Raw genomic sequence first — 16,597 nt, forward strand, 5'->3', positions numbered from 1 at the left:
TGTATGCTGCATATGTAAATGTATACTTCTTTGTATTTACCCATGGCAATAAAATATAAATAAAACACAATCCAGCTGCATTCCTTTTGTTAGCTAATTTTCATATACAGAGATGTAGGCCTATATATATCTGGAATAAAGGCCTGTTTTATTTTATTAGAAATGGAACTTTATGTTGATTCAATTCGATTTTCTTTTAAACAAAGGCACTGAAAACTTGAAAACGTTGTAATTTATTGCATATATTTTTGTAAACTCCCCCTAGCGTTTGTTTATGTCTATGTTTTGATACCCGAAAAAAGTATCCAAGTATCAATGTGCAGGCGATCCGAGACCAGTCTCCGGCCGGGCGGCAGCACTACGCGTTATCTGACAAACGTATTAACAGAATGGCTAGAGCATGGTGAGTTCTGTCCAGTTTATGTTTATGTTGTGAAATAATTTACATTAAGTTAGGTGTTTATCGTAACTATTATGTACATATCTTTGACAAGTTTGTGTATTATGTTGTATATTTTTTTGTATATTATTGTGTAGTAGTGTATATAGGCCTACTGTATATGAAAATATACTGTTATTTGTAAAATGTCTAAATGTGTATAATTTGTTAAACGTGTATTGTAAACGTGTACATTATTTGTTAAATGTGTCAATGATATTCTTAACTGTGCTGTCGGTGATGTGGCAATAAAAGTGATTTGATTAGTTATAATTGAAGTTTAATATGGTTGTAGTGTTAAATCGTTTTGTGTCTTTTATTTTCTGGCAATAAGCCTTTCTTCTCGGTTCTGTTTAAAGAATATGAGAAATATTTTTTGGTCATTCAAACTAGTACCAAGACTAGTAACTATGAAAAATGTGAGCTTGTATTTATCTTTCAAAATGTTCTTGTTTATATATATATATATAATGTGTGTGTGTGTTTTCAAATGCTCCCCTGGTTGTTATGTAGGCCTATATTGTATGTCTCTTTGTTATAGCATAATAAAAATGAAGATGAGAAAATGTCCTCTTTGTTTATTTAAAGTTTGAAAAAAGTATAAGGAATTAAGCTTATTTAATAAAAATACGTTGTTGTTTTTGGTTACCTGCGGGCATGCAGGTGGATTTATCTCGCAAAGTAGGACGTTTGCATGGTTTTAATGAACGAAACTCGTAGCAGAGTCGTTGGCAGTGTCATGTAAATGATGTCAAAGACAGATTCTTCCAGTTTTATTTCACTGCAGGAATTTTTACTGGTTTTACTAGTGATGTGTGGAAATTTCGGAACTTGGATTCCAACGGTATAACCTTAATTCAACAAATTCCTCTTCTGGATGTATTACATAATATATTTGTGTGTGTGATATACAAAAAAGCTATTTCCTTTTTACGAAACAAAAATATGGGAATATACTGGAAAATGTTTTAAAATACATTTCCATATATTAGAACCATGCTTATATCAAAAGCACAATATGCATTATTTATTATATTGTAATATTGCATGTATTGTTTATGTTTTTCAAATATACATTAGTTTATTTATATATTAACAAAAAATAATTTTTCAAATCATAATAATAATCGTCTATGCTTTTAAGGATCAGTTTGATAAATTGAATAATTGAAAACTGTTATTAACTGTTATTATTTTTCAGAGGCACATTTTTATTATTCTGTTGTCATTACAATAAAAAAATGGGCTTTATAAAAAGATGCAGGAAACAACACTTTGTACTCAGGTTTACCCAAAATTAATTTAAATTTTAAAATGACACAAGTGAAAAGTTCACAAAAATAAACAATTTGGACCATTGCTTTATATAGATAGATCTGGACTTTATTTTATCATTAAGGCACATGCTTTATATGCATACATTAGACTAAATTAGATTAGATTGCAGTAAAAGGGAACCAGATTCTCAAAACATCACTTGCTAATATATCAATGAAAACACTTTAGGAATAATGATAGAAACATTAACCCAACTTCAGCACCATAACCAAGAGAACACCATCTTGCATTGATATAAAAATGCATTTGAAAATAAATACACATTGCATCTAGAAAGAGAATGCAAATTAGATTTGAACTATAATCTGGGGAGACAAACAGCTGTGCATGATTACTGGAGAATTTTAACAGAATATAAAAATAGAGATGTTTTCTGATTAGTATATTTATTTTCCTTTGCCTGACAGCATGATACCGAACTCCTGGATGCTGATCTCTTTGTTATGATATTGCTGCACCTGGCGGTTTGTGATGTGTCCAGCCTTCAGAGCATCATCGATGGCAAACTTCTTGCCTGATTTTCTGTCCTGAAGAACAGAGGACTCGCCACTGGGACCCTTGACTGTGATCTCCTCCCAGTCGCACTCCTGACTCTGCAGGTTGACGAACATTTTCCACTCGATAAGGCCAAGCTTGTAAGCCTCCTCTGGCTTCATTTCCTTGCCGGTGTCTGGGTCAATGACGACAATGGAGCGGCGGAGGTGACTTTCTCTTTGTTCTCGTTTGACCCTCATTGCAGACAGACTCTTTTGAAGCTTTTCAATTTCTGCATCTTTCTCTATTCTGATACGCTGAAGTTCGGAGAGTTCCCTTTGTAAGGACTCCAGCCGAATTTCTAGATTTCTGCTGCTCTCCACTGGAGTGCTGTCTGTGATTTGTCTGGTTTCCTTGGTTGTGATCTCGATTTCAGATTGAAGCCTCCTTAGTTCATTCTGTAGCCGCTGGTTCTCCTGCTGTAACCTGTTGCTTTCATCACGAACGAAGTCGAGATCTTTGGACGATTTTGTATTGGTGAACTCCATTTCAGAAAGCCTGGTGTTTACGTTTCTATACTCGATCTCCAACTCAGAGCGCCGCCTTTCCTCTTCATCAAGAGTTCTCTTCAGCTTTTCGATTTCAATCTCTGTTTCTGGGTCACGCTCAACCTGAACTTTTTCAGTTCGCACAACTTTTTCACGAACCTCTGTTTTCTCGAGCGTCAGCTGCTGCTGCAGCAAGATGTTGTACTCTTTTTCCAGTAGTATCCGCTTGTGCCTCTCTTCATCAACCTGAAGACGTAGGATAGAGTACTCTTTTTCTTGTTGAGGATCCTGTTGGAGTACAACCTTTTGCTTCACAGTAACTTTCTCTCTGTTTTCCTTGTCCTTGATCTCTAATTCAGTAAGCCGCACCCTCAACCTTTGAATTTCAAGCTCGGCATCTCTGCGGGCTCGGCGTTCACGCTCCAGTTCTTCGATCTGAAGCTCCAAGTCTGTCTTTAGACGTTGCAGACGGAGCAGCTCTTCCTTCAAGGTTTCCTTTTGTTTTTGCTCGTTCTTGATTTTTTGACTAAGGGTGTCGCATTCAGATGTCAAAACTGGATCTGCCTCCACCTTCACTACTTCTTGCTGGACGATCTGTTCCCTCACCTGTGATAAGTCCATCTTCTTAATCCTGATTTTTTCCTCATTGGCGGCCCGTTCACTTTCCAGGTCCAAACGTTTCCTCTGTTCCTCGGCCAGTTTTCGCTTGAGACTCTCTATCTCCTCCTTGGTTTTAGGATCTTCTCTGTATTGCATGATCTCATTAACAATCTCTTTAGTCTGAATCTGTGGCTTGGTGTCTTTCCACCTTTGAATCTCCTCTTGAAGTTGAATGATCTCTAACTCGAATTTCTCAGTTTGGTGGGTTTTGTCCACAATTTCGTTCCTGAGTTTCTCCAGTTCTCTTTCTGTTTCTGGGTCAGTCTTGTATTTGATGACCTCCTTGATGATTTCTTTGTATTCAATTTGCGGGCCTCTGCCTCTGAGCATTGTCAGTTCCTCCTGTAATGACCTAAACTGAAGCTCTGAATCCCTGGACCTTCTCTGCTGCTCTACAAGTTCAAGTCTAAGATTTGCCACCTCTGCCTCTGCCTTAGGATCAGGTCGAATGATCTCACGCACTTTCTCCTGAATGATGACCCTCGACTTCTCTTCCTCCAGACTGGTAACCTTGCGCTGAATGTCTGTTTTCTCTCTATACAAGGAGCTGCGCTTTGTTTTCTCATCTTCGTACTGTCTTCTAAGGTTCTCTACCTCTCTCTCCAATGCCATATCTTTCTCAACTTTCAAGACCTCTTTGATGGTGATCTTCTCTTCGGCCATTGCCTTTTCCTTTTCAAGTCGCCGTAGTTTCTCCTGCAAGAATCGAAGCTCATCCTCAAGTTCTTGTCTGCCATCTAGCTCCTTTTGTTTTCTATCGAGCAGCAATCTGTACTCACTCTCTAGTTGAGGGTCATTTTGAACCTTAAAAACTTCCTCCTCCCTGATGATCTCCTGCTCTCTGTTTTTCTCCTCTGCAAGAATAGTCACTTGCCTTCGAATCTGAGTGATTTCATTTTCTCTGATGATTTTTTGCCTCTTAACCTCCTCTAGCTCCTCTCTTAGTCTCCTCAGCTCCTCTTCCTGCACCCTGTCTTTCTCAATCCGGAGCACCTCTTTGACTGTATACTGCTGAGCCCCTTCTTTCATTTCGGTCTCGATCCCGCGTAGCTTAACACGGAGGGTCTCAAGATCATTCTCCAAGATACGAGTGGTCCTGCTTTCTTCCAAGAGCTTCTGCTGGACCTTGTGATATTCTTCATCCAGCTGAGGATCAGGCACCTTTTTGATGACCTCATTCTTGATAATTGTATCCTGTGGTTTTTGGCCCTCCAGTGAATAAATGTCACCCTGGATGGATTGGATTTCCCTTTCCAGTTGTTCTCTACGTTGGGTTTCTTCCTGAAGCTGTTTTTTTATTCTCCAGGGCTCTTCTCCCGGTGCTGATGATCTCACAGTCTGGATTTCTTGCCTGATTACTGAAACCTCTGGTTGCTGAAAATAATTATTAAACAGAACAAAGGATTATAGACATCCTTTTATACTAATGTAAGTCTATGATTTTTTGCATAAACTTCATTTGGTAATACGATGTACCTGGTTAAGCAGACTTTGGGCAAACTCTAAGTTCTGCAATCTCTGTTTGTTCACAGCATTCACTTCAGTAAATTTGGCCTCAATAGCAGATTCCTGTTGAACATAAAAATAATGTTTAACGTTATCAAGTTGAAACTGTTTATCTTAAATACAAAAAAAGCTAAAAAGGATTAAATTACTTGATACAGAAAACCAGTTTATGAACAACAATCACCTCTCTGTTCACTTTCATAGCAGGAGACTCGAGTCTGGTCCTTTTGTATGTCTGAGGCACCAAACCATCTTCAAGATCCAGAACAGCTTTAAACCTTTCAGTCTCATTTTCATAGTCCTGAAAGCAGTGACACAAAACATAATTTTTTTTTGCATACGCAAGATCATAATTCATTTGAATTAATATTGTCATACCTTGACTGAATTCTGATAAAGCTGTGCATTTTTTGATACACTGTTCAGGTCCGATTCCTTTCTTGCGATGTCAGACAGCAGACTCTGTGCATTTCAAAAATAGTTTGGGTAAATTAATCGAATTTCACACTAAAACAACTACAATGTTGGGTCTGGGTAGCTCAAGACTTACCCTTTGATTTTTCAGTTTGGTTTCAACTTGTCGGATATCATCGGTTTCGCGTGGCTCATAGTTTGGCATTCGGGAAAGCCAGCTGTTGAGGTTGTCATAATCGTTGTGGTAGTTTGAAAAAGCCACTTTGGCTCTTTGCAGACATTGTGATCTGTAAAATCGAAATGTTGAAAATCATTAAATTTGATCATGTGTGATGCATTCGATTTGTATGCTCTCAATAGAAAAAAATTAAAATGCATTTGTCTAAATACTCATGGATGTTAGCATGGTCAAATAAGGAAGCAATAATAATAAATAACACTAAATATGTGGGGACAGATTTAAAGATTTTAATGCACTCCTAAATAATTTAATTCTGGTGTATTTATTTGATGTAATTTTTACTCTATTCTCTGCAATATACTTTTCTTAATATTTTTAAATCATTTAATCATTTAATATTTTAATATGTACGTTTTTAACTCTGTGTTACATCTGTACTCATTGTAAGCTGATTTGATTGTTACTTCCATTTAAAATAAACTTCAGCTTACCTTGCATCAATCTGTCTGTTCAAGTTGTCAAAGCGCTTATTAAGTTTCTGAACATCGGCCTCCTGCCTCTCAATATCAGGACAGTGCTCTTGCACTTTGGCAGCCATGTTGTTGCAGCTGGACTTGGCAGCTCTCAGGTTCTGCTCGGTCTCTGTGAGGATAGCTCTTTTTGACCTCAACTCAGATGCCATATCCTGTATACAGAATGCATAAGACGTGTGCATAAGAAGCCTTCAGAAATACATGGGTAGTTGACGAATAAGTCGTACATGTGCCCCATGGTGTAATAAAATTGAGTAAATAAACTGTTCATGTTTTATATTAATAATATTTATATTCATCATATAAAACAGAGACTTATCTTCATCGTTTGTTTGTTTTTTCTAAATTTTAGCTGTCACACCATAGGACAAATTTGCATATTAGTCTGTCAACTACCCATATCCAAGAGCCAAAAATATAATAGGTTTAGAATCTTACCCCCAATTCGCTCTGAGTCTTATCCAGTGAACTGAGATCAGATGGGGCGACCTCCTCTCTTGCCAGTTTGTTTTCATAGGTGGACAGTACATTTTTGCCATTCTGCAAAGAAGTCTCCAGGCTATGGGAATTCTGAAGTCTACAAACACAAAAAGTTTTGGCATAAAAATTCCAGCGGACAATTACCATGATTTTATTTCTTGAAACGTGTATGAGGGGAAATGTACGCATACTTTTCGTCTGCACACTTCAGCAGCAAATCGACTTTGTTATATTTGTTGTTTGCCTCATCCACCTTGGAATATAGCTGTGGGGCACTTGCACATTTTGGAGTTGATTTGAGGAAAGTCTCGGCCTCCCTTATTTTTGTGGACTTTTCTGGCTCGATCTTACGAACAGCTGACGTGATGTCCTGCAACAACAGATTAGGCTTTTATTAAAACTTAATTTCTGTATATTTAGTGATACAAACATAAAATTATATAATTTTTGCCATTTAAATCAGAACATGAAGCAATGCTCAGTAATTAAACCTCGGATTCACTAAACTAGGATTTACTGCTAGCTAGGACTTAAAGCGGAGATAACATACTATTTCATACATTCTGACTTCTTTACACTGGTTAACGTGCTGGCTTCTCAAGCTTAACATGGTCAACTTTTCAAAAAACGAATTGAACGTATGACGTAGTAGCTACTTCTGTGCTCGATACACTTTACAAGGGTCCGTACAGGTTCTGAAAGTCTTTTCCGGACATGGATTCTTGTACATTCATACACATGAACTTTGATATATTAAAGTCCTCATAATCTTCAATTAAAATCTGAAAATGCATTTCCACCCTCAAATGACTATTCATCTCAAATGATGTGCAAAATGCAACTGTTTATATACATCCAATCAATTCGCAGTGGAAAACACAAGCCACGCCCACCAATTGTCTCCTTTGAAATTCCTTTTCACTTGTAAATGTGTCAGAATATGGAAGTAAAACGATCGCAACTTACGGTTCACAGGGACTTTTAACTAAATAATTAATATGAATTATTAAAACATCAAACTTTGTACCCTCATGTCCTGTAGCCTATCAGCGCTGTCCTGCACAGGGCGCGTCTGCTCCAGTGGGGGGCGCACTTGAGTGTAAATGGCCTTCTCTTGCTTATTCAGATCACCAATCACTTTATCCAGTCCTGCCATCAGCTGACGGCACTGCTGCTCTTGTTTATCTACAAATAGGCACATATAGCAGTTGCGTTAAAGAGCTCTGCATCGAAATGTTTTATAATGTAAGAGAGAAGACACTGAATCTGTCTGAGCAATTACTATATTAAAAGTCATTACACGTTTCATTGATTACGTACTATAAAGCAATATTATTATAGTCTTATGTGTACATAAGGTTTGTGGTGTCTGTCTTAAAATAGCAAGTAGTTGTTTGTGAAGAATGATAATCATTTTGGGTTGATCAACCAAGAACAAAAACTCGACAAACCTTGACCGCTTGTACTCTCTCTCCTCAGCTCTCCCAGCCGTGTCTGTAATCCATTTTTGCTGCTGGCCACTCTCTGTTTAATGCCTTTGTGCTGGTTTATCAGACTGCGGGGAAAATATTGTTTTTCATATTGAAACAAGATAACAATGTTGCTGCGATTGGGAATGAACGCAGATGAGGACCCACCTCTCAGCGGTGGACACGGCATCGGGGTCAGTGGGCGGGATAATGAAACACACTCCTGGAACACTCATGGTGCAGCCGCTTGAATCCTTCACGTCCCATTTGGGCCCATTGTTCCTGAGCAGGGTGTAGCGCTCTCCTCGCAAAATTGAGCCCTGTGTCGTGCAAAAAAAGTAAAGTGAGCTCTGTGGCGACGTGATATTACCGTCCCCCTCCCAAAAAAACATGAATTCTTTAAATAAATGTGAAATCCGTACAGAATCCTATATGCACGTCTCTAGAGGTTTAAACGAAATGGATAATTTGCTCGTCTTAAGGATTGAAATACATTAGATGGGGAATCCGAAACCCAGAGTGTAACATTTCCCTGTGCTTACTCATGATAATAGATGATATTTCTGTGGCTGGAATTAGCAGAGCTCTAAGCCGCATGCAAAAAGTGAGGGAGCTGAAAGCCTGTACCTCATTAGTCTCGTATTCACACAGAGCCTCGATAGGGAGAAGTTTCTGCTGAGTCTCTCTGCGGTACTTCAGAGGGAGAACCTGCAGGCTGCGCTTCTGAAGTCCTGCGAGACGCTCGTCGAAATGATCCATCGCCTTCGCCTGGTCCTGCCATTACAAATACAGAGTCCCTTAGATACTAAAGACGCCTTTAATTCACTCATCATTTAACACAGCACGCACAATGTAATACGAAATATTGAAAACTTCAGAAATGCACAAGGCACAAACAAGAACGATGTATTTACATCCAGCTCTGTGATCAGGCCCTCAATCTGGTACATGTCTTTAAACTCAGGGTTATACTTCTGGTTGACCTCGGTTTCCAGGCGCTTCAGTAAATCATTCGTGTCTCGAGCATCCTTGTGGAACTGGAATATAAAAAGGAGCTTGTGAACAAGACCGCAAGCAAATAGGAGACAGTTATGTTTCTGTATTTATATCATGATATGTGGGAGACTGACTTTGTGATATTCATCCATGTTCTTGAGGTGATTCTCTTCGCAGATGAGCAAATTGAGATATTCCTTCCAATCTGCGTGAACGGCCTCCGTGTGCGCCTAAAAATAACACGAAGGTGTTACACTGTATTTTGCAATAGTATACCATTAGATCAATGCACACTTTGTTATTTCTATTTGAAAATCCAAACTTAGACTGCAATATGAAGTATACATTAAACTGATACAATCATGATAGTGATACAATATCACCAGCTATTTTACTAAACATGAAGCTATTTATATAAAACATACTAAAAATTACCTTTCAATGCTCTTTTAACCATTTTACATTTAATAGTAACTAACAGTAACTGTGATGATTCATGATATAGAGCAAATGGCTTGTAATAGTACCCCAATGGCGTTTTTCCCTGGGTGATTCTGCTCGATTAGCTGCTCTCCATCTTCATTCAGCTGGGTGATGGTTTTCTCCTTTGACTCTAGACACTTGCTGATGAAGTTCTGTTGACAATAACAAAGCGGATATGTAGTAAATGTTATATGTAGTTAATATAGTACTTATTGATGTTACATCACTGTAAAACTTTTCAACTTTTCAACTGGTTCAAAAGCTGCTTTTAATTTTTAAGTTGAATCAACTGAAGTCATGTGAACTTAAATGATATTCAACTGACATAAATCTAGTTTTATTTTTTATTACTTCATCATGTTATGTGAAATACAACTAGATTTATTCATTTTTTCTAAAAGTTTAAACTTATATCCGGGTTTCACAACATGATATTCTTGCACAAAACATTCCATCATTGTTGAAAAATGTAATAAATAAATCTTTAATCTTTCTTATTTTGTGTTTTCCTTTTATGGCCAATGATTTGTACTTAAAATACGATTGTGGGAAGACAGAGGGAATGTGTGACCATTGTGGCTCTGTAGGCAAAGGGATAGTTCACCCTAACATGAAAATTCTGTCATCATTTACAGATTGTTCCAAACCAGTATACATTTCTTTGTTCGGCTAAACACAAAGGAAGATATTTGGATTAATGCCGATCTCCGCAAGAGACCTGTTTGGTTAGTGACATTCTTCCAGATTTTTTGGGTAAACTATCACTTTAAAAGGATCCATTATCAACAGTGACTATATTGGAGTGTCAACCAGATACTAGCACTGAATAATATACAATATTATCATATGTGTGGTGTTAACACTATATCGATAACCATGGTTATTGTCAGCACTGGTATATTGTGACACCCCAATTTTTTACCACGAAAGCAAAACACATGTACAAGGGTTCCCCCATACAGCAGTTAATCTGCTGGTCAAACGTCCTCGCGTGCATCTGGTGGTGCCGCATATTTGCAGTATGAATACTCATTAACAGTATGCAAATCATTACACATGTCTGAGCCTTGCCTCGTACTGCCTCTTTCGGGAGGGATAGTCCAGGTTGTTATTGCTCCAATCATATGTGATCCGCTCCTCTGCTTGCTGGTCCATCCAGTAGAGCTCGTTGGTGCAGCGCTGCATGTAATCTCTCAGACTGAGCAGGTTCTTCTGACGTGCGGTTGAAGCCGCCTGAGAGGAACAGATGAAAGAGAACTTCAATAAATCACCAGCTCTAACTGTGAGACGATGATATTACGGAGCACTTGGATAAAACCTATGGTGTTTTAAACATCAGTGCACCACCAGGGTGAAAATCAATGAGGGAATTGTTCAGACTTGCCAGTAGTTTGTTGTACTTTGCCTGCTGTCCGTCACTGCCCTGTTAAGCAAGAGGATGAGTCATAGATGTCAAACATTTTGTATTTTACAGAAATGCATTTAAAAACAATAAGTAACAAATATACCCTGTCTCCATTGATATACGGAGCCAATGCCTCCACTTCGCTGTGGAAAATGTTGTGCTCCTCCACTTCATTTTCGATGGTTGGTATGTCCTGTCCGAATCCTTTGTTGTTCAGATTCGCCTGCATCCAAACATTTTTGTACGTGAATCATGTGCTTTATGAATAATGCTTGTGAATCATTCTGAGTTAGAGCCAAAAGAATGTGTGGTTACCCACCTGTTTTTCATCAATCACTTTCCCCCAGTTGACAGTGGGAACTTGCTCCGATCTTGTGACATTGTAGATGCGATCGTACTCCTCGCGAAGCTTCTTTACACGCACACGGAGCTGCTTCATACTGTTCCATTGAAGAGAAAAACATCGAGTTTTATATTCACACTGATGTTTTGACTGTTTTTATTAGGAATTGGTGGACACATTTCTGATAAACATGAGCTCAGAGAGTCAGAGATACTCACTCTTTATCGATCATCTCAGCCTGAGGGTGCCTTAAACGTGTGGCTTGGACTGCATCATCATCCAGACCATTCAGTAGCTCCAGTGAGTTCAGGATCCTTTTGTTGGTGTCCTCCTGGTACAGGGGCGGCTTGCCTTCATTGATTTTCTTAATGTCCTAAAAGCATCGATTATCCACAGATTTTCGTTATTGAAAGACTTTAGTTTTACCTACATTCTAACAAACCCTGACTTAAAGGTACAGGGACAGAAAGGGTCAGTTATTCTTGTAGTCTGGCTTGTATTGAATTTGTAACCCAGATCTGTACTTACCCTGTTGAGATTCTGTTCTGTCTCAAGAATGTTTTTCTCCACCTTGTCTGCATTCTTCTGCAACTTGTCAATCAGGGTGGCCAGATCAGTGTCAATTGGCCTGAGATTAATACAAATTAAAAGTACTTTGTTAGTTTAGGAATCTTGATGTGCAAGATTTTTGTAGGTATTTTGACAAAATACTGGCTTCTACTGGTGCAAAGGTTAATGGGCTGTTATAGTCATGTTTGACTATTTGTCAATGATATGCTTTCCTGTGGCTCAGTGGTTAACGCATGGAGTTAGCAACGGCAAATTCATTGGATCGATCCCAGGGATTGCATATAATTGGAAAAGAAAGTGTAGTATAATGCAAATGTAAGTCGCATTGGATAAAAGCATCTGCCAAATGCATAAATGTAAAATGTAAATGTTGACTGAGATGCTCTGAATATAGGACGTAGAATATAACAATTGATTTGGTGATAACGAGATAATAAAGAAACTTTTTTCAGGTCTGATCTTAATAATGTCTTTCTTTTGATAGTTTACCCAAAAATGAAAAATTCTGTCAACATTTAAACACCCTCAATTTCAAACCTGTGTAAATGTATTTGTTCTGCTAAACACAAAGGAAGATATTTGGAAGAATGTCAGTAACCTAAAATATCTCATCCCCCATTAACTGCCATAGTAGGGAAAATAAATACTATGGGAGACAATGGGGGATGAGATCTGTTTGGTTACTGACATTCTTCCAAATATCATCTTTTGTAAATGGTGACAGACTTTTCATTTTTAGGTGAACTTTGCCTTTAATACAAACTTTAAAAATGTAGTTATGCTGAAATCTAATGTGTCACGGTAGATTAAGTCATATAATGTCTGACTCAATAAAAACAGGCACTTTCGATTTTACCACGTGAATCACATTTTCCTAGATTATTGGGCAAAACAGATTTACAGTGTGGAAACAGGAAAGCATTCTTAAAATTTGGGGGAAACCTGCTATTTTACAGTATTGGGCAGACATGACTCACCATGAAAATAATCTGCACAATTTGGCCATATTTTCCTTAAATATGAAATATTATTTTACATTCATAATTAAACATGTTGATGTAAATATATTGTCATCATCTTAAAGACAGAACACAACGCAGATTTACATGAGGTTAAAAAACAAAATAACAGCAAAACTCAAAACAATTTCTTACACGTTTACATATTTAGAGTGAGATATGTAAAGGAGTTTATTTACACTGAGAAAATTGTTTTAATGAGGGTGTTTGAAACCTGAACAGGTCTAACAGGTTACACTATACCTGTACAACCATACATGTGCGCTTTGTAAGAAGGTTAGAAAGACTTTCGGTCTCATTGCTTTCAATATTCCTGTACCGTGAAACACACCATAATGTTGTCAAAGCATGATTATGTAAAAAAATATTAAATATGTCAAATCAAAGCAACAAATACATTTTAGCAATGTAATGCACAAATTGTTCCACAGATGTGAAATGGCCTGGTTTTTACAATACAGACCGTGGACTAGTGAATAAAATGTCACATCCAGCTGTCAAGAGATATCATTCAATCTGATTTAATAGTTCTGGGTGTGGTTTGTAATCACTTCATTCTTGCTACCCTGCTCCGCTCCCTGCCACGGGTGTTTCCTTATCCGCGAATAAGTTAAGCAAATATAAAAATACATTTGAATACACATATCAGAAATCAGCTGGGGAGTCTGGACCTTTTTAAAGAACAGTGCTCCTCTAAGAATTTGTACATTTGCAACACACCGCCCATATCTCGCCTTGCCTTGTTTCTGTCACAAGCAAAAGTCGACAAACAAGTCAGAAAGCTTGACACGTTTGACACTGCGCGACACAATGTATGTGGTGCAAATAAAGAACACCCAAGGATGACCTAAACACAAAACTATGTATTTGGGTGAAGATCTTTTTTCTCTACATCTGTAACCAATAAAGAAAAACCAAAATCTGAGACCATAGAGTACAATTCTCTATAGTTTACTATAAACTATTTTGTGCTGCTAACAGTAAATCTGTGGCCACCACTGAGACCTGTAACTGCTGGAAGAAAGCTCAAGGCTATACTCATCTGTCAAACCAGCAGTAAGCTTGTTTGAACTTGAACTTATCAAAGCGATTTCACTCTTCTATGACATTTAAACCTTAATACTGAATCTTTTTGTCTCATTGTTCTGATGCAGTGGTTCGGTTGCAATAAAACAAACCAAAGTGTTTTGAAGAGCTTAATATAACTATAATACTATTTCTCTCTGCCTGTTAAATGCATTCTTAGGTTACACTAATGCAATTTGACACAATGTGGTAGTTTACTCAAATCTCGACTTTCCTGACTCTCTTTCCTGAATTGTGGAAACGTAGCGTGTCTAAACTTAAAAGTCGGCATGAAGGTTATCTATGTGTTTATTAGAGACGAGGGTCTTCCCGTTCATCATCTCTACACACACTCCCTGAGCAAAAGCCGGATAAAACCAATAACCATAGGCAATGCGTCATATTTTTGTACGCATGTTTTGAATGTGTCACCAGAAAAGCAGTGTCGCGAGACCACCCTAATGTTAAACATGCAGTGAACGCAATGCGTATTTAAAGCAGGGGAAAGTTATCCAACCTGTTACAGCTCCTTGCGCCACACCCTTACTACAACCACCTCGAGCTGACACTAAACAAATGCGCAAAGAAAAGTTTGACGTTTTGTTAAAGTTTGTAAATACGACGTGTGATAAAAAAAGTATCATTCAGTAAATATAATTCCGCGACATTCACAATCGAGCACACTCACACAAGTACAATAATAAAGAGGATTATGTATCCGGTTGGCACCGACCTTTTATCCATGACGATCACATTGTTCTTTGACTTTTTCTTGCTGAACATGTTGACAGTTGCGGAGATGCTCCAACGCCCGTCTGTAAAGATGGCACAGTATAGGTTCCCCTCTGGAGGATTTCACTCAACTACCCGAAGCGTCTTACAGGACAGGTAGCCTACAGCTCACATACAACGCCCACAACGACAGATCAGCTGCCCTCCCACAAACATGAGCTCTCGCACCGTCCGTCAAGAGTAGTCCCTCAATAAAAACATCATCTGCAGTTAAAGTACGAGCTGGTGTCCGCCCCTCTCTGTGAAACATACCTGCAGCCTATCAAAACAGAGGCGTTGTCCCTTTCTCTTCCTTGTGTTGAGTTTCATGCGCCTGCCAGAGAAACTGACAAGTTGACAGTTGTGATTATTTAGCCCGCAAAAATTTTGATCAACTACTTTTATATGTATCTATAAATAAATAAAAATGTCTCAGGTTAGACTAGGTAATGGAAGAAAACTGAACTCCAAATGAATAAAAACTATTTGACGTGTTAGCTATAGTCAACATGTGGGCATTTAGATAGCCAGTCTAGACTTTGTTTGGAATTTTGTAACATTGACACTCAGCACAAGAGTGACCAACAACTTGTACAGCAACAATACAGCAACAATATTGTACAGCGTTCCCTCATGTCCATTAACGTATCAGCCTGAAAATCTGTTTTAAGATGATCTCTGTTGCATCTAAAGGTCAAAACAGGGGTTCGTGCACACAGCAGCTAAGAAACATCTAAAGGGATCCTTCTTCGTAGCAGGGAAGTCATGGGAACAGGGTATTGTTGGATAACTAGAAACAATGAGTCATCAGGGGGTGTGTGCATATGTGTATTTTTTTTGTGTTTCAGTGTGTGTTTCTGAATGGAAGCAGATGGAAACAGCAGTACTGGTGTGGTTATCCCTCCCCTTCGATTCCATTCATATCGCTTGCCCTAGGCCCCACACTATATAAATAAAAAAGCCTTTTTTAATTCAACCGATGTCATGTGAACATTATAAGAGCCGTAAATGCACACACGACCATTAATGTAAAACATCAAGTGCTAACCTTGAATGTCCCAGAATGCATTTGACTTAAAGGGATAGTTAACCCAAACATGAAAATTATGTTATCATTTACTCTTGTGGTGTTCCAAAACTCTGTGATGTAGTTTCTTCTATGGAACTCAAAAGAAGACTGACCATCCCCATTTATTTGAAATGTATGTCAAAACGGCCAAATCACTGCCTATAAATAAAATATGAAAAAGCACAACATTGAGTAAACAGCAACAGAATTTGTCCCTGAAGGAAAACATGAAGGAAGCTTTAGACCTGAAAACCAGTGGTTACATGCACTGACCGCAAACCAAATGCAAATTAAAAAATAGGCAAATCTTCTAAAATGCGCATAAATCTCCCACCATGAACCTCAATACCAAAAATGTATGAAATGTGCATGCGCTAATGTGCTTTGGAGTACAGTACATATTGCAAATGTAAGTACAAAATATAAAATAACACATTTTTTATTTAACCATGTAAAATACAAGTAAATCAATTTACATTTGATGTTTAGGCAGATGATTTATCCAAAGCAACCTACTCCACTGTATATTTGATGATCAGCATGTGCGATCCCTTATGTCAAACATTTATTTTGCAAACCCAATGCTACACCAAGTGAGCTACAGAAATATCAAGTCATTCATTTTCTTTTAGTACTGTCCTTCAATGAAGAAAATGCAAATAGCTGCACAGCAATATGATATTTTCGCTTCTCCATGCCCAAAGATAAGACACAACTATAAAAGGCAAGAGTGATTTACATAGGAACACAGTCCATTCCAAAGGCTTAAACATTAACTTAAGTCAAAACCTCCCTTCTAGGTGGGATAATTTTGAGAACTAAATAAGTGTGATT

At 38.0% G+C, this 16,597-nt stretch overlaps 1 protein-coding gene across 1 annotated transcript; it reads right to left on the reverse strand.

Annotated features, from left to right (window-relative positions):
* Positions 1-1,621: 1,621 nt before the first annotated feature.
* Positions 1,622-14,905, reverse strand: ppl (periplakin). Its single transcript, XM_079455798.1, has 22 exons — positions 14,657-14,905; positions 11,798-11,897; positions 11,488-11,642; positions 11,246-11,366; positions 11,030-11,149; positions 10,906-10,944; positions 10,593-10,754; positions 9,566-9,673; positions 9,173-9,268; positions 8,957-9,079; positions 8,670-8,816; positions 8,211-8,362; positions 8,025-8,128; positions 7,601-7,758; positions 6,765-6,943; positions 6,532-6,670; positions 6,052-6,245; positions 5,516-5,666; positions 5,344-5,427; positions 5,150-5,266; positions 4,936-5,028; positions 1,622-4,833 (listed from the first exon to the last, which is right to left on the reverse strand). Exons 1-22 carry the CDS (start codon positions 14,704-14,706, stop codon positions 2,164-2,166), a joined length of 5,262 nt encoding a protein of 1,753 aa, XP_079311924.1. The 5' UTR covers positions 14,707-14,905; the 3' UTR covers positions 1,622-2,163.
* Between the last annotated feature and the right edge of the window lie 1,692 nt (positions 14,906-16,597).

The sequence above is a fragment of the Barbatula barbatula genome (assembly GCF_947034865.1).
Source record: "Barbatula barbatula genome assembly, chromosome: 5".
Classification (NCBI taxonomy): Eukaryota; Metazoa; Chordata; class Actinopteri; order Cypriniformes; family Nemacheilidae; genus Barbatula; species Barbatula barbatula.

Excerpts from the sequence above, each read along its gene's own strand:
- ppl (XM_079455798.1), bottom strand. The coding sequence starts at position 14,706 with ATGTTCAGCAAGAAAAAGTCAAAGAACAATGTGATCGTCATGGATAAA. Across the intron at positions 11,643-11,797 it reads CAGAACAGAATCTCAACAGG|GACATTAAGAAAATCAATGA; the intron begins GTAAGTACAGAT and ends CGATGCTTTTAG. Across the intron at positions 6,671-6,764 it reads CTGAAGTGTGCAGACGAAAA|ACTTCAGAATTCCCATAGCC; the intron begins GTATGCGTACAT and ends TTGTGTTTGTAG.